This window comes from Zychaea mexicana (assembly GCF_025766255.1).
Source record: "Zychaea mexicana strain RSA 1403 chromosome Unknown BDB00scaffold_39, whole genome shotgun sequence".
NCBI classification, from domain to species: domain Eukaryota; kingdom Fungi; phylum Mucoromycota; class Mucoromycetes; order Mucorales; family Lichtheimiaceae; genus Zychaea; species Zychaea mexicana.
The window spans coordinates 38,244-54,071 of NW_026516702.1; the positions used below are offsets into that span (position 1 = coordinate 38,244).

Here is a 15,828-nt window from a genome sequence, read left to right on the forward strand (position 1 = left end):
AGCGTAACTACCAATCGACAAGAGAAAACATATATGACCTGGGTTAGCTTGAAAGCAAGTGATGAAAAGTAAATTTCATTCCCTCCGTCTGTCTCTAAATTTAGAAACCTCTTTGCATTTCTGTACCAACATATTAAAATGAATATCCTGCCACATAAAAGGTGATCCTCAAATGACCTGATGAATTAATTGAATCAGCTATTTAACAAAATTAGTATAGCTGGAATGTGTACAATAAAAAGAATATCGAGAAAGTACGCCGCGATGAGGCCAAGGCCCGGGAAGAAGAACAACTCAAAGCAGAAAGGGCTGCACAAGCTGTAAGTTAAGAATGTACAACATTACTAGCAAAGTGCAGACATTGCTCATACTCTTTTACATACAGGAAAGCGAAGCTCGTTTAGACCTACTAAGAAAACGCGCACTAAAAAAACAAGAGCATGTGCGATCTACTTCAAATTCTTCTCTCGTACCACAGCCTTCAACAGCACCACAACATATCAATCTTTTCGAAGAGGTTTGTCAACCGGTCGTTTGCTGCGTTTGTACTTCCTTTCAGTTTCCTAAGTGCATAATACTTATATAGGAAGCGAAAGAACATGCTGAGAACGAGGAACATCTTGCAGAGCAAAAGGCAAAAGAAGATCAATGGGAGCGACAAGTTACAATGTATCTTGACAAGGATGTAAACAAAGGTACTCCATACCTACTATAGTTTAGCCTGGTATTTCTCTAACCCTGAGCTTATAGAATCTACACCTTGGTATGCTATTAAGGAGTACGATCGCTACGGAAATTCATCAAAAGATAGCAAGAAAGGGAAGCATGACAATTTAAAGGATGAGAGGAGAAGGAGAAGGAAAAGGAAACGAGACCCGATTAAAATAAATGAAGATCCGTTGGTGGAAATACGCAGTAGCTTGTCAAAAAGAGAAGAAAAACGCAAGGAGCGCTATTCGCGGATTATGAAGAAAGATAAAAAAGAGGTAGGCATTTTGATTTGTCTCTTGGGTCCATGGAACTTACTTCTTTTTTTTATATATATAAAAGAAATCCTCCATGAAGTCAACTTCAGCGTCACCATCCATCGAAGCACTGCGAGCACAACGACTAGAACGCGAACGCAAGGAACGTGCTAGGACAAAATCATACATCTATGGTGAGGTTCAAGACGTAAAGCCTCCAGTCGAGGAAGAGCGATATTCTTCTCAATTCAATCCCACCGATACTGCAGAAGCCAGAAAAAGTCGACTGCATCGCCGTCAGCCTTATCGCTAGCTCAGCTAGCAATTGGTGAAGAGGACAATGATTATAATCCATTATTGATGGTCACGTTTTGACGCACTTCCAGCAAACCGCATTGTATATGATACTTTTAATTAGCGTTGTCTCACGTTTTACAAAGTCTCATCTTGGATAATATTCTTTCGCAAGTGATCAGAGCTGGATGCAATGATATATCAAACATTCCTAATTTCGAATTTACAATCTTTATCAGAGCCATAGTTGGGCTCGTCCTTCAAACACCAATGGATTAGTGGGTGGTGACAAAAACACTCAAAAATTCCATTATCTTTAGGTAGTTTTCTAGATCGAATCGTGATGTTGCAACGCGTGATTATTTCCGCGATATTTAACTTGATCTCGTTGACGGCAAAGAAGCACCCTTGACACGCATGTACCGAGAGTCCAAAGGTAAGGAGCTCAATCCAATGGAGGAACTTTGCTTGTCATCAGTATTCACAAATCGATGTGGGTCGAACTGGTCCAGCGGTAACGATGAATTTCTAAGAGACGCCGTCTCCGTAGCTATGGCCGGATTGGAGTGTGCATCCAGCGCCGCTGTAATCACAAAGCTACCGCGAGGTATAGTTTCAGCGGTTGACAGTGAAGCATCCTGCATTGTCCTGTGTGGGTTGCTAGCACCGAAGATTTGAACCGGAACACTTCGCGCAAAAAGGAGTCCAAAAGCCTTATTTCAACAACAGTTTCCGGCGTTCTTTCGTCTAATTGCTCGATTTCTGTACGAAGTCCTTCGACTAATGTAGAGTTGCAGGCAAGTTCGAACAATGCAACTACAATATACTGTACTGATGTATGTATACTGGCCATTGCAGTGTCGGGAAAATGGTATGCGGTTTCTTCGGGTGTGCGCTGTCCACCTTGAGGTTTCGGCATGTTGAGTATTATTGACATCATGGTCGGCTCATCATTCTGTATGGATTTTCCGGTTTGGATTTGCTTCAGCTCAGGAACTAGTGTGTCCATGACCAAGTCAAGTACATGCTCTACGGAAAGATACCGCCTTACAATAGGCTTTGCGATCCATTCGGGAAGTAATGAAAACACAAAACCGGATTTGATAACATTCTTTGTAAAATTGGCTGTTTCCTTGACGAAGACTGGGTTGCTGGCAGCATTGCTACCTGCAAAGCAAAGACATATTATCTGGGACACACTCGGCGTAATAATATCTGCCACCTGTAGTGTCTTTTTTTCGCCTGGACGAAGGTTGAGGTGTTCGTTTAGTGCTATGCTCGTTCTTAGCTTTATACGCTCAGAAAGATCCCGATTTGATGAGCTTTAAGATTTTGTTGGAACCTGTATACGATTAATTGAACCAAAGTCAGTTAAAAGAAAGCAATTGTGATATCCTCTTGTAAACAACCTGGGTGCTTATCACGAGGACCGAGTTTTTCACTCCCGAATTTATGCTCGTAGGCAATCTTATTGAAGCGATCGATTGGGGCAATGTCTCTATGTGTGTCACGAAAACTGTATACTCTGGGATTTTGGTATACTTCACGAATTAGTGCGCATATGACCACATAGAGCTCCCGACCTAAGATCTTGATGTGAAAGGTAGTCCTCGTCCCTCTCTGCAGCGATAATTAAACGCGAGCCCTGGGCGAGCTTTATAGCATGGCCTAAAAAAGGGAAACTACCAGACGCTTACTTCGGACACCAATCATTGTCTGCCAGCCGTCGCTCACCTGCATGAAACGTAAGCAGCGATCAACATGGATACCGTCGTTAATTCAAGGTGTTTCCGCTCGGCAAAAGTCGCGCATTGATGTTTTGACAATTCCATTAAGAACAAAGTAAGGAAATTAGTACTATAACACCATATCGTTGAAAAGTGTCCATTGCGTCGTAATAAAGTGCTTGAATTTTCTAGCTCCTTTAAATGTAGCTATCATGTCGTGTTGCTGTTGCGTTGTCGTGTACATACCCCTAATTTTCGAAAGATGCTTCAAATAGAAGCAGCATGCCCCTAGAAATTATGCACATCATACTAGCTCCTGAGTAATACAAAGCAATGATACAGAGTTATCATGGTGCTACCTCGGATGTGGAAAGCTGTACAAAGTGTTTGCAAACAGAGACTCAAATATTGAAATGATCGACCGATAAGCACCACTTGCTTCAAATGCCCCGATAACGGGTTAAGACGGAGCGATACCAAGCTGATACCTTCTTTCTGATGGCATGAAGCAAATGAAATAATATCTTCAAAAGAGAATAGGCTTTAATTGACCTTCCTTTTGTATTTTACAGTATTGAACTTCCATCAAATCAACTGCTATAAGTACGTATCTTTTTCAAAAATATCAACATGAGTATAAATTTACCAAGAAGTTATTATATGATTTCCGGTAGTAGGACCAAGGAAGTACCAGCTATTTATAAGAACGCTACGTTTCGTTGTAGCATTTTCGTTAATTCTTATGTATTACTACATGGCTCTTGGAACAATAATTATAGTTGATTTCTTGTACCGTATGTAAATATCGATCATTAATACAAATGATCGTGCTTGGCTCTCTACATATGATCCAGCTGAGTAACGCTCCCCAATGCATACTCGCTGATAATTCTGGCTCATTAATGTCTTGTGGCGACAAAGAGACACTGCTCTCACAGGGATTGTGCATACTACTATGCAAAAACGCCTTCTTTTAGGAGGCAAATGTACAAGTGCGAAACTGTTAATCATGCATTTCGATCCCCTATTCTACGTGATTTGACGAAAGCGGAAGCATTTTGTACAAAACATCACACTAATACACAATGAATGATGCTACTAAAATATTTGAGTTGTTTCACTGTTCTTTTATGGTATAAAGTAAGAATGCTGTGGTTGTAAGTATTATTATTTCCCATGACATAACAATTGATAAGTAAACTGTAGCACTCCTTTTCGAAGAATGGACGTTTCAATTGCTGGTTAAGTCGATGATACGTATTATCCTGCACTGCCCCTTTTTCCGGTTTTAAAGGAATATCATGCATGACCGGGTACCTGTCTGCAGTGCTGTTGAACTTACATTAGCGCAAATACTCAGTCATTTTGTCTTGATGATGGGCTTATCACTTTGTGCAATGCTTGTAGCTTGTGAAATTATCTCAATCCACTATTTATGCAAACTGAATCTACATACTTTACTACTTATTCTGCTTGGGCAATGAGTAATAAATAGGGGCCAGCGTCTTACCCTGTCCTTTATCTTCTGTGTTTTCCGCTCATGCTACTAATTTACACTGTATCAGCACTTGAATCCTTAAAACATGCCATGGCAGAGTACAGATGGCTAGTTCGTCTAGCGACTACGACCACAATTTTGTACTTCTTATATAAAAAAGCTACAAATCCGCCGGCCAACATGCGTCACATACCTCGGGCTAATCTTTTTGCTGTGATTAAGGCATTTGTAAACGGAAAACCGGTCGACCAGATAGCTCAAGAAATAACCCTTCCAGCTGCCAACCAAACGAGCCACGGACTCTATTTTGTAAGTCAGGCCATCTTTTACTGTGATAGACGAATTTGTATTTATACTTCTCAAAAACCCTTAGCGTCTTCATTTCTTTGGCTGGAGCGTATGTGTTACACGTCCTGAAACAGCGAAATATCTATTGATGCATACCGGTGAGCAGAGGCTGAACATCACTCTTACGATATCTTGGGATGAACTAACAATACATTTCCTCTGTAGATATCTTCCCGAAGTTAAGCACTACGCCAGCTCAACATGCTCGAAGGGGTACCGTTGTAGGGAAATTGTTGCTTGGAGAAAACGTTGTACTTCTGGCTGGAAAAAGTTGGAAAGAACAGCGCAAGGTACGCTTATTATAACAGTGATTGCAAAAGATGTAACGTCAATACTAATTGAAGTAATAGATTGTCAGTCCGGCCTTTCAACGCTCTTTGCCTGTGCAAGTTTTTGGCAAGCTTACGCAAAAAATGGTCGATATAATGAGTAAAGAAATGGGAGCGATCGACGTGTATGATATTACTCAGCGGTGGGCACTCGACGTTCTAGGCGAAGCCGCGTTTGGGTTTCACTTTCAAGCACTTGAGGATCGAGACAATGAATGGGTCACCCGATATAATTATATCATCGAATCTGCGCAAAAGCCACTATACTTCATTTTCCCTTCAATCGAACGTCACTTTTGGTCGTGGATCCCGGAGCGTAGAAAAGCACATCAAGAAGTATCAAAGTTTCTGAACATGATGAGCAAAATGGTCCAAGAGAAGCGCGAAGCACTGGGCAAGACAAGTACAGATCAGCCTTCGATACGCGAAAATGAAAAAGATTTGCTGACTTTGATGATTGAGGCTGAAAGGGAAGGCCAAGGTCGCTTGACGGACGAGGAACTACTGGTAAGATAAGAACCGAATAAAGTATGGGAGGACCTAAGAGCAATGCCTTATTCGTAAGTAATACTAATCCATATCATACTAAAAAATTACAGAGTAACCTTTGTATGTTGTTTTTGGCTGGACACGAGTCGACCGCTTCAGCTGTTTCGCTTATAATATACCATTTGGCTGTGCATCCTGTATGTTACATACTGCTACTTTATTGGTATATAATGGCAACACTAATCGATTAGATGTATGTATAGGACATACAACAGCGTGCTCGGGAAGAGGCTATACGCATTTTCGGTGACAATGCTGATATCCTTCCTACAATCGAACAGACACGGGAGCTAAAATACATCAACATGGTTATTAAAGAAGTAATTGTCCTTTTCTTATGGCATTGTTGTAGTGTATGTTACATGTACTTTTTATTTACTCCTATTTACACCAGACTTTGCGAATCAGCTCTCCTGGTGTAAGTATGATGCCACGTGTCGCTTCTCAAGACACCGAATTATCAGGCGTTTTTATACCCAAAGGAACACGACTTGCAATCGATATGTATGACTTACATCATAATCCAAAGGTAAGAAATATATTGGATGAAGTAACTCCGTTTCGTCGATATTGCTACTTTGCCTAGTAATCACAAAACCCTCTTTACATAGGTATGGAAGAATCCAAAGCAGTTTGACCCCGAGCGCTTTGCCCCAGGTGGTGAAGCAGAGAAGTTGGGTGGCATGCCGTGGGCACCGTTTGGTGGTGGAGAGCGTCAATGTGTCGGCATGAATTTCAGTTTGATAGAGCAGCGCATTTCGGTTTCTATGCTTTGTAAGTTGAAATGATCTTGTTTATTAGCTTTTCTGCTTGCTGGTGATTTACTAATGATTTATTAAGTGAGAAAGTACGAGTGGTGTTTACCGGAAGACTCAATCCACAAAGAGAAGCTAGTGACACGAGCTGCTGGTATCATCAAACCGTTGGACCTTTTTGTATTATTTACAAAGCGCTATTAAATCTACGACAAGAGCTTGCCGTTTTATCATAGAAACGTTCCTTCTTATATGATGGATATTTGCTACGCTGTTCACTCTCCTTTTCTCCTTGTTAATGAGCTTTAATAGGCAGCCGCCATTGACTTTTTCTTACATATTATACCCTCTTTCACCGTCGTCTTCATTTATCAGTAGTTACACTGACAATAATTGCCGATATTTATTATTACAGGATGTTGTTCAAGAAGAGCTATAATTAAATAACATTAACATAAGATTTCATATGCTGTATCTTTGATACGCAATTCTTTTCGGTGATGGATAGATACGGCCGCTACTTGTCAGACGACCACAGCAAATAAAATGAGTGCTGCTTGATTTTCAACGCCGAAAAACGATTAATGAAATATGGGCCTGTTGACCATTTTAAAAAAGATCAGAACTAAAGAAAAAGAAATCCGGATTCTGATGCTGTAAGTAGGCAGGGTCGACTAGTGTTTAAACTTTCGAACTGACTTGGCATACATGGTATAGCGGTCTGGACAATGCCGGAAAAACTACGATTTTGAAGCGCATTAACGGCGAACCGATCGACACAATCTCACCAACACTAGGATTCAATATCAAAACTTTACAGCACGACATGTATGTAAAAGTATCTATACAATAAGAGAATGTCTCAACATGGCTAATAACGCGGAAACCAGGTACAAGCTGAATATATGGGACGTAGGCGGGCAAAAATCAATCCGGTCTTACTGGCGAAACTATTTTGAACAAACGGATGCGCTCGTATGGGTCGTTGATTCTGCCGATAGACTCCGGCTTAGAGACTGCAAAGAAGAATTGGCCCAGTTGCTGCAGGAGGAGGTAGAGTTGTTTAACAACGGCGTGTTTATATCTATTCTTAGCTAATTGTGTGAACTATAGAGATTGGCAGGGGCGACATTGCTTGTGTTTGCAAATAAGCAGGATCTTGCAGGTGCCTTATCTGAGCAAGAGATACGGGAGGTATGTTGTATGTTGTATGATGTTTGAAGTTGGTTGCTTTTCTTTTCTGACGCAACGGAAACAGGCTCTGGAACTCAGTAATATTAAAAGCCACCATTGGGCCATCCAGACATGCAGTGCAGTTACTGGTGAAAACTTACTGAAAGGGATGGATTGGGTAGTGAATGACGTAGCATCACGAATTTACATGCTAGAATAAAAATACTTTGTCTATACACAATTTTATTACTAATTACAAAAGGTGTGTCATGCTATTTAATATGCGGTATTCAATGCGTTGTCAATGTCTTGGATAAGGTCGTCTTGGTTTTCGATGCCAATAGACACGCGGATCAAGGTGTCGGTAATACCCAAGGAAGCACGCTGCTCAGGGCTCAAGCTGGCATGGGTCATGATAGCAGGAACTTCAATGAGAGATTCGACGCCACCCAAAGACTCGGCCAGTGTGATGATATGTAAGCCACCAAGCATTTTATTGACGTTATCCAACGTTCCTTCCACACGGAAGGACACCATGCCACCGAAACCCTTTTGTTGGGTTTTGGCGAGCTCGTGCTGTGGATGCGACTCCAAACCCGGATAGATGACTTCCGTGACTTTAGGATGATTCTGCAAGAAGCGTGCAACAGCCAAGGCGTTCTGTTCGTGTCGCTGCATACGAACTTCTAGAGTCATGATACCACGACGAGCAAGGTAGCAGTCAAAGGCAGAGGGAACGGCACCGAGAGAGTTTTGGAGGAAGGTCAGTTTCTGGTGGATTTCGTCGCTGTTGGTGACAGCAACACCCATGACAACGTCCGAGTGACCGTTGATGTACTTGGTAACCGAGTGCACAACAATATCAGCACCCAGCAGCAATGGGTTTTGGAAGTATGGGCTCATGAAGGTGTTGTCGACCACGAGCAGAGCACCATGGGCGTGGGTGTACTGGGCAATAGCTTGGATGTCAGCGAGACGCAACGTCGGGTTCGTCGGCGATTCAATCCAGACAAGCTGTAAAAGTTACAGAGCAATGGTTCAGCCACATATACAAACATCACGTCATTTGCCAGCACTTTTGCGTACATGTTTCCTACTACCTTTGTGTTAGGTTTCAGGGCAGCCTTGATAGCAGAAGCTTCCTTCAAATCGAGAAAGCTGGTCTCGATGCCGTTGACAGGTGCCACTTTGGTGAAGTACCGATATGTACCACCATAGACGTCATTGACAGACAAAACATGGGAGCCGGCGCCAACCATGCTCAAGATGGTGGCAGTCACCGCTGAGCCAGAAGAAAATGCAACGCCGTGTGTTCCCTTTTCCAACGAGGCAACAGCAGTTTCAAAGTTGACTCTGCTTGGGTTGCCAGAACGCGAATAATCATAGCCCTGGTACCGTGGGAAAAAAACTTTGACATTGAGCGGAACAGAACTCAGCATTCAACAATAGGCAGAACAGCAGAAGGGACTTACGTTGTGCATACCAGCAGCGGACTGCTTGAAAGTGGTCGACAAGGAGATGGGCGGGATGACGGCGCCAGTGGTTGGGTCAGGCTCTTGGCCAGCGTGGATAGCACGCGTACCAAAGCCGTTGTTTTCGTAATGTGAAGCACCCATATCGAGAGTATGTACGTAGGAGAAAGAAAATGTGTGAAAGAGAGAGAGGGGAAGGAGACATCCGCCGTTCCGACTTGCCGAAATTTATACTCTTCAATTGTGGCTTACCTTTTTCTGGTTTTGTTGTTTCTGGAAGGCAATGAGCAAACCGATTAGTAATAAAAGCAAAGGCAAAAACAAGCAGAAACCTGCACAAGATCCAGTTCTGCTTGGCTTTCCAGATGGTTCCATCGATGCTGAGCAGGATTCAGATGCTTATGCAACTAAAATTGGCGGTGTGCCAGTAAGTCTCTCATTCGACGCAGTCGCTTTTGTTACTATGTTGCTACTAGGTGAAGCCCTGCTTACCTTACGTGCATAATAGAACTGGCTGCAATCTGACCATGCACCACCGTTGAAATTCCTGCTTTGTGGCGTTTGTAAACGGCCAATGTACTTGATTTTTCAAGGATATGTCCCGCTTGCCGCTTCTATATATCACCGTGTAATATACGTGTGGGCATGTAACAGGCGCTTATGTATGCGGAAAGAGGGAAGGTAAAAATGGTTTAAGACGAGTATAAACAAAACTGCAGTCTTTTTCATATGACCATTATTGCTCTAGCTTTTCTGTGGTTCGGTCACATCTGGTCGATCCAGAATATCTCGCTGCGAATCGACGGAAAGAGGAAGAGAAGCGTAAAAAGGAACAGCAAAAGCTAGAACAACAACAGAGAGCAGCCCAGCCGTTTGGAGCATTTCAGGTGAGTATTGGATCAGGATTGGTGATTATCACAGACGTACTGAACCTGATTCAACTTGTAGCTAGGTGATCTGTGGGGATCAGGTACACCAAGCTTTTCAGAAGCTGCAACAAAAGCTACAGATACAACAAAAACAAATGCACCGGCGACAGCGTCAGTAGCTTCCGATGATTTGACGACATCACTTGAAAATTTGACAGTGGTCGACACACCACAGGAACAGCTCCCGATTGTAAACTTTCCAGGGGAGTATCTTTGGATCACAGAGGAGAACTTGGATAATTACGACGCAATGGGGATTGATATGGAACGCTACCGCGAGTATTTAGACCTACAAAATTCACTGCTCGAAGCGACAGAGGAAGCGACAGGGGAAGAATCCTGGAGCGGAGAGACATATGAAAAGCAGCAACTGCCACGAGGTGTCGACAAACAATTTAAAAAATTTGCTGAACGCGTACAGTTACAACCTAGCCAGTGTGTACGATATCAATGGGGAGGTACACCGTTGTTATACCATCAACTTCAAGGGCAACAGCAGCAACAATTAGGAGGACGATGCTCCCAATGCGGCAACCCACGTATTTTTGAACTACAACTGATGCCCAACATCTTGTCGCTTCTACCAACATCAGAATACGCGTCTGCAGACCTTCCGGACGACGCTAAGAAGGGTGTCAATAGCTGGGATATTGGCATGGAGTTCGGCACAATTCTTGTCTTTGTCTGTGGAAAAGATTGCCATCCCGTAGACATCGAACAGCCCTGCTATGTCAAGGAACATCTGCTTGTTCAATACGAGTCTGATTGAACTCGTCAAAATTTTGTATATATTATGAAAATGTATATAGCAGTAATACTTATTTAAAAGTTTTTAATGTCTTTTTGAATATACACAAGGGGCGCAAGCTGTTGCTTATTCTGTGACCAGAACCGTATCACGAGTCAATGTAGTATACGGATGAAAACTGCTGTTAATTTATCTTGCAATGAAGGATTATGAGTCGTATTTGCAAATGCGTAGAATGAATATATACTGGGAACTGTTTAGTTCATTGGACCATCCGACAGATTGATCAAAAGTTGTCCAAGGCATCGTCGAGTTGCCCCGTCGTCTTTCAACACTGCATGAAATGTGGTATCCCGCAATGGCTCCGGTAAACATTGACGCAATGCCTCTCGCGCCCTAAAACATTATCTTCTCAGTTTCATGTATCCTATTTATCCAAGCCAATGCTATTCTAAATTACCTTGGATTATCTGAAAGCCTAAGGTAGCACCGAATAACATGCTTCAACAGTCTGATTGCCTGTGTTTCCACGAGCTGATTAACCATAGTATGTAAAACCGTTGCAACAGCATAGAATCGCTCATATGTCTGACAAATATAATACTAAAGCCAATAATTAGAGCAGAGAAAAAAACACTTGGTGATAGTTTACTTCTCTCAACATACCAATCCGGTCTCATCCAAAAGTATCTTCTGTACTATAAAGATTGCTACCGTTTTCGACAATTCGCTTCCAGTTTCCATGATCCGCAAACATAGGGGAATTATTTCGGTTGATAACAAGAAACTAATCACCTCAGGATTGTCGTTCTTTGCGATGAAAAAACAAAAATTAGTAAAGATTGAAAATGGTCTGCAGAAAATCGCCGTCAAAGTGAATACCTTGACTAATGCACCAATAACACCAAGGCTTGTCAAACGCAGATATTCGAACGGTCGTGTTTTGCTTGTTGTATTAAGGAATGGATATAGATATAAAGGTATATGTGCTAACACAAAACAGATCAATATCCACAGCTTTGAAGCATCACTACGTCGAACACCCAATCCATACCGTGTAAAAACAATGTGCGAGTCTCGTTGTGGTTAGCGACGCACTGCAAAAGCGCCAGCGCATTGCATACTCTGTTTGAAGTGACGCCATTTAAGGTAGGGGGTGTCAGCATGGGGTACACCGAGACAATCTCTTGCAGAAGAACCGACATGACGCCTAATAAAAACGTGTCAATAAGGAGATCGTGATTGAAAGATAAAAAGCGAGTTCTTTGGAAAATTTACCATAAGAGTACCAAAGAACAAGAGCAAGATCTTCATACTGTTCACGTTTCTTGCTCAAATCCAGCAAAGCTTGCTCTCGAAGTGATGGGTTCAAAAGCTCGAGAACAAGTGTATATATCTTTTCTTCATCCAGTTGTGCCAATTTTTGCTGTACTTGGTGATCTTGCTGTAAAAATGGAAAGTTCATGGTAGAATTGCCAGAGGTCATTGCATTTTGTGCAGCTGCTGCCGCCGCTGCCGCTGGATTGCTGTTCATGAGCACAGAATATGCAGCAAATGGATCGCCACCAGCGCTGACGGGTGCTCCCCGTGCTGACATGCCTTGATGTTGCTGATGTGCAACTGCCGCTGCTACTGCGGCAGCTTGTTGATTACCACCCAAGGCAGAATATTGCTGTGACAAAGCATTGACGCCTGCAGTGCCTGTACCCGCTGATTGTAACACTGCTGCGAGTGGATTGGGTGTTGCTCCACCTGACAACGATGGTTGCTGAAGGTATTGATGATACTGAGAATTCGGATGCATAGGTTTCTTTCTATTCGTTGAACGTTAAAAGAAGAGCCCGAATTTTTTGATTTTTGTTCTCTTTAAACGAGCGGAGCCTAACATTGTGGTAAGAATCACCTGTAAAGAATGGTATAATTTCATGTCCCGGTGCAAACATCACTTCGTCTATGCCGGCTTTCAAGCTCAAAAGGGAAAGCCTTACAGAGTTTGATGACTCTTATATAGAGCTTGGTGTCAACCTTATACACCGCATGCTTCTGGGACTTATTATCAAATTACCACGATACACATACTTTAATTCTATAACACTTTGTATCGTATTTCCGGCGTGGGTTTTCTTCTACATCGCACATATGCATCTTCGTTTTACGTTTTTCTTACTTCCTTTCCGTTGCTGCATAATGATGCTATTTGATAATACCAACTTAAGGCACACCACATTTTAGTTTCTGATTCTGTATTACCATCTACAAGGAGCAAGCGACTATATCATGTAGATGCTATAGTACTGATCAAAACATAATCGTAATAACAGAGGACTTCTGGAAAAGAAGAGTTGCAGATATTAGCGTAGTAAAAAATGACTCGCTTAATCTACATACATACATTCACACGATCCACAGCTTGTTCAGGAAATTATCTTTTAATGCATACCAAAAAGTTGAAAGCAGTTGAGTGTACGTTCCCATGAGCATTGTATACCTATCAAAGGAATCTGAGGAAAGTAAAAATATCACTTTATATTAATACAAGAGTTTCGAATACTATACTTGAGCTGTAATAGCCAGTTGAAGCTGTAGCGCTGTAGGAAAGAAAAAACATATATTTGAATATACCTGATAATACTTAAAAACCTGGTTTCTCTGATTTATCTTACTGGTCGGTGAAAGCGTGGAATACGTTCAACTGTGTTTATCATCATGTGTCATATTAGTCGCTGTACCTGTGGCTGTATCCGTTTGCGAGCATCATTGGACATAACATCAGCTATTCACATTTATCCATTGGGCCTCTTTCAAATTATTATGTGCGAAAAATGAGTATTATTGGATGACAATGTATTTATTACAAACTTTTGCTTTCTATGATGGAATTTTAAAGTATGGTGTAGGATGAAACTCAATAAGGGTTCAATTTGGTTGCGATGTAGTCTTTGTTTCAATGGTGCTAGCATATAGTGGATGCTCGTTTTATGCCATGCAATATGGATTATTGATCTACTGTTTACCTTAGCTTAGAGACAGCAACACACTGGGCAGTTGCGCCGTTTCTTCGTCTTCCGACTCTAAAACTAGGAGCCTTGAACCGTCGTCTGTGTTTGATGTCGACGGCAATGCAATCTCATGGTGTTGACGAACGCTGCTTGAATACAATCAGTGTGTGAGTATGTATGTACTACAAATACGTCAAATACTCAAATACATTAGCATTGATAGAGTATATATACCTTTCTTCTGAAGAAACACATCATGTTTCCTCTTGTGGAGCGCTTGGTGATGTATGATGGCGTCTCAAAACTGTAGAATTTTAAAGGTAAACATTATATATACACCGGAAACGCTAAAACTCCTAGAGGTCCGCCCTGGGCAACGCGTCTCTTGTAAGTTATTGCGCGATCCCAACGAAGTTGCAGGATTTTGTTTGCAGCCCAACTGTTCACGCATGCAGCCAAGGGTGCAAATCCTATGCGTTCTCCAAGTCTTGTCGCGCCTTCGAGGTCGTCTCTGGTATCGCTGACCAGATCGTTCTAAGCGGACGAATATCAGGTTTGCTGAGAATGCCATCGACAGTTATCCCAGCGCGTCCCATACGTTGTCCCTGATATCGACTTCATCGGTGCGCGTGGTATCCAATTGGTGCTCCCTGGCAACGTCGTTGCACAGATTGGTTAGCTTCTCCATTACAAACTTCGTCTGTGAGTCGACTTTGCGTTTGTGGGACCGTGTTGAAGGAAGCTTGGGATCCTGAGCTATATCAAGAGCTTCAGGCTGCAAGAGCTGCAATCCGCCATGTAGAAGCAGACGTTGCGCAAACCCGCAGGCAACTTGCGACGCAAGGTCTCAGTTGTACGTCGCAAACATGCATTGTATCGGCAAGGACGTGGCCAAGGAAATTGTCCCTGACGATAAGATCGAGGTATGGTCAAGTAACTTGTTCTATACTACGCACATGGCATCGACGAGAAGTAATTAATATGCTTGCGGTTATTTGATAAGTTGTTTAGTCAACTATCCCAAAAGACCATTCTCGAATCTCTGCAAAGCAACAATCCATTGGCTGTGGCTGGTATCGACCCAGGACATGTCGTCACTGCTACTGCTGTATTTGTAACGACTACCACTCACATCTTTAGATACCATACAGCAATACACCGATGGATTAATTGCACTATTGCCACCATCTTTTGCATCGTCATCAGCAACAACGCAAGAACAAGGCATACCACAGCAATCATCAATATCGTTGCCAACTCCCTTGCCTAAACCACAAACTTACACGTCGAAGATGAAAAACTCTGCAACATTTGCAACGTAACACCAAAAACGGCGCGAGGTTTTTATAAGGAAGGGTATCGACGATGCAGATAGACGGTACAAGGAAGGTCGCAATCGTGAGCTGCGTCAAAAAATATACCACAGCAAATTAGCTTCGGCTAGGCGCCTACCTGGGATCAAACCCACATTGCATTTCTTTGGTTCGTGGCGGGCCGACAACAAAGGTTTCTAGAAGCACCAACAAGGTGCAAGCACAAAATTAAAGCAAGAACTGGATACACCGGAAAACAGCCATCTGTGCATCACTGACGAGTACCGGTCCAGCAAGACTTGCCCGTACTGCCACGAGCCAACAACACTGCAAAAATACCGTGACGAGGATGGAAAGCTGCGATCGGCCAACGGCGCTCTCAAGTGCACGAATCTTACGTGTCCCAGTCGCAGCCAAAATACGTTCAATCGCGATGCAGTAGGCGGATTCAACATTGCTGTGATAGAGATGACAAAGGCCATGTCTGCAAATAGCACCCCTATCCCTCCCCTTTTCCCGATCACGTGCACCCACCTACACCCTCTCACCCTCTTTTCAGCGAATCAAGACGTGACACCAGTCCTGGTGCTCAGTTGTCTCCGCGCGAAGCTGGATAGAAAAGAGTAGAAACGCCTCTATTATTTTATTCTTAATTTGCTATCATAAAAATTTCCGTTCGCTGAGGGGGTTTTTTCCGTAATATATACACCCTATCAAAGGAAAAGCGGG

At 42.6% G+C, this 15,828-nt stretch overlaps 8 protein-coding genes across 8 annotated transcripts; 5 read left to right on the forward strand and 3 right to left on the reverse strand.

The window, feature by feature from the left end:
* Window positions 1-107: 107 nt before the first annotated feature.
* Window positions 108-1,525, forward strand: BDB00DRAFT_384767 (uncharacterized protein). The gene is made up of 6 exons (XM_053117170.1): window positions 108-161; window positions 221-320; window positions 386-517; window positions 587-695; window positions 751-986; window positions 1,051-1,525. The coding sequence occupies exons 1-6, from the start codon at window positions 139-141 to the stop codon at window positions 1,276-1,278; spliced, it is 828 nt and encodes a 275-aa protein (XP_052979364.1). The 5' UTR covers window positions 108-138; the 3' UTR covers window positions 1,279-1,525.
* A 3,139-nt stretch (window positions 1,526-4,664) lies between these two features.
* BDB00DRAFT_946155 (cytochrome P450) lies at window positions 4,665-6,683 on the forward strand (the record flags this gene model as incomplete). Its single annotated transcript, XM_053129517.1, has 9 exons — window positions 4,665-4,793; window positions 4,858-4,930; window positions 4,998-5,122; window positions 5,183-5,668; window positions 5,761-5,847; window positions 5,914-6,030; window positions 6,105-6,239; window positions 6,322-6,484; window positions 6,551-6,683. 9 exons carry the CDS (start codon window positions 4,665-4,667, stop codon window positions 6,667-6,669), a joined length of 1,434 nt encoding a protein of 477 aa, XP_052979365.1. The 3' UTR covers window positions 6,670-6,683.
* A 264-nt stretch (window positions 6,684-6,947) lies between these two features.
* On the forward strand, window positions 6,948-7,862 carry BDB00DRAFT_824415 (ADP-ribosylation factor family-domain-containing protein). The gene is made up of 5 exons (XM_053123610.1): window positions 6,948-7,121; window positions 7,183-7,293; window positions 7,356-7,518; window positions 7,579-7,659; window positions 7,724-7,862. Exons 1-5 carry the CDS (start codon window positions 7,057-7,059, stop codon window positions 7,856-7,858), a joined length of 555 nt encoding a protein of 184 aa, XP_052979366.1. The 5' UTR covers window positions 6,948-7,056; the 3' UTR covers window positions 7,859-7,862.
* On the reverse strand, window positions 7,863-9,304 carry BDB00DRAFT_824418 (Cys/Met metabolism PLP-dependent enzyme-domain-containing protein). The gene is made up of 3 exons (XM_053123611.1): window positions 9,111-9,304; window positions 8,739-9,026; window positions 7,863-8,652 (listed from the first exon to the last, which is right to left on the reverse strand). Exons 1-3 carry the CDS (start codon window positions 9,252-9,254, stop codon window positions 7,915-7,917), a joined length of 1,170 nt encoding a protein of 389 aa, XP_052979367.1. The 5' UTR covers window positions 9,255-9,304; the 3' UTR covers window positions 7,863-7,914.
* On the forward strand, window positions 8,968-10,901 carry BDB00DRAFT_384800 (programmed cell death protein 2). The gene is made up of 4 exons (XM_053117171.1): window positions 8,968-9,537; window positions 9,619-9,791; window positions 9,859-9,997; window positions 10,059-10,901. Exons 1-4 carry the CDS (start codon window positions 9,394-9,396, stop codon window positions 10,806-10,808), a joined length of 1,206 nt encoding a protein of 401 aa, XP_052979368.1. The 5' UTR covers window positions 8,968-9,393; the 3' UTR covers window positions 10,809-10,901.
* On the reverse strand, window positions 10,874-12,591 carry BDB00DRAFT_907630 (cell differentiation protein rcd1; the record flags this gene model as incomplete). The annotated part of the gene is made up of 7 exons (XM_053128619.1): window positions 10,874-11,183; window positions 11,248-11,390; window positions 11,454-11,597; window positions 11,670-11,776; window positions 11,842-11,997; window positions 12,066-12,368; window positions 12,441-12,591. 7 exons carry the CDS (start codon window positions 12,589-12,591, stop codon window positions 11,045-11,047), a joined length of 1,143 nt encoding a protein of 380 aa, XP_052979369.1. The 3' UTR covers window positions 10,874-11,044.
* A 1,211-nt stretch (window positions 12,592-13,802) lies between these two features.
* Window positions 13,803-14,474, reverse strand: BDB00DRAFT_872623 (uncharacterized protein; the record flags this gene model as incomplete). Its single annotated transcript, XM_053126978.1, has 3 exons — window positions 13,803-13,932; window positions 14,124-14,320; window positions 14,385-14,474. 3 exons carry the CDS (start codon window positions 14,472-14,474, stop codon window positions 13,803-13,805), a joined length of 417 nt encoding a protein of 138 aa, XP_052979370.1.
* A 178-nt stretch (window positions 14,475-14,652) lies between these two features.
* Window positions 14,653-15,716, forward strand: BDB00DRAFT_872624 (uncharacterized protein; the record flags this gene model as incomplete). Its single annotated transcript, XM_053126979.1, has 5 exons — window positions 14,653-14,709; window positions 14,790-14,859; window positions 14,927-15,104; window positions 15,360-15,581; window positions 15,659-15,716. 5 exons carry the CDS (start codon window positions 14,653-14,655, stop codon window positions 15,714-15,716), a joined length of 585 nt encoding a protein of 194 aa, XP_052979371.1.
* Window positions 15,717-15,828: the final 112 nt, after the last annotated feature.

Excerpts from the sequence above, each read along its gene's own strand:
- BDB00DRAFT_824415 (XM_053123610.1), top strand. The coding sequence starts at position 7,057 with ATGGGCCTGTTGACCATTTTAAAAAAGATCAGAACTAAAGAAAAAGAA. Across the intron at positions 7,122-7,182 it reads GAAATCCGGATTCTGATGCT|CGGTCTGGACAATGCCGGAA; the intron begins GTAAGTAGGCAG and ends TACATGGTATAG. Across the intron at positions 7,660-7,723 it reads CTGAGCAAGAGATACGGGAG|GCTCTGGAACTCAGTAATAT; the intron begins GTATGTTGTATG and ends CAACGGAAACAG.
- BDB00DRAFT_384767 (XM_053117170.1), top strand. The coding sequence starts at position 139 with ATGAATATCCTGCCACATAAAAG. Across the intron at positions 321-385 it reads CAGAAAGGGCTGCACAAGCT|GAAAGCGAAGCTCGTTTAGA; the intron begins GTAAGTTAAGAA and ends TTTTACATACAG. Across the intron at positions 987-1,050 it reads TGAAGAAAGATAAAAAAGAG|AAATCCTCCATGAAGTCAAC; the intron begins GTAGGCATTTTG and ends TATATATAAAAG.
- BDB00DRAFT_384800 (XM_053117171.1), top strand. The coding sequence starts at position 9,394 with ATGAGCAAACCGATTAGTAATAAAAGCAAAGGCAAAAACAAGCAGAAA. Across the intron at positions 9,538-9,618 it reads CTAAAATTGGCGGTGTGCCA|AACTGGCTGCAATCTGACCA; the intron begins GTAAGTCTCTCA and ends CGTGCATAATAG. Across the intron at positions 9,998-10,058 it reads AGCCGTTTGGAGCATTTCAG|CTAGGTGATCTGTGGGGATC; the intron begins GTGAGTATTGGA and ends TTCAACTTGTAG.
- BDB00DRAFT_824418 (XM_053123611.1), bottom strand. The coding sequence starts at position 9,254 with ATGGGTGCTTCACATTACGAAAACAACGGCTTTGGTACGCGTGCTATC. Across the intron at positions 9,027-9,110 it reads CCGCTGCTGGTATGCACAAC|GGCTATGATTATTCGCGTTC; the intron begins GTAAGTCCCTTC and ends CCACGGTACCAG. Across the intron at positions 8,653-8,738 it reads CCCTGAAACCTAACACAAAG|CTTGTCTGGATTGAATCGCC; the intron begins GTAGTAGGAAAC and ends TAACTTTTACAG.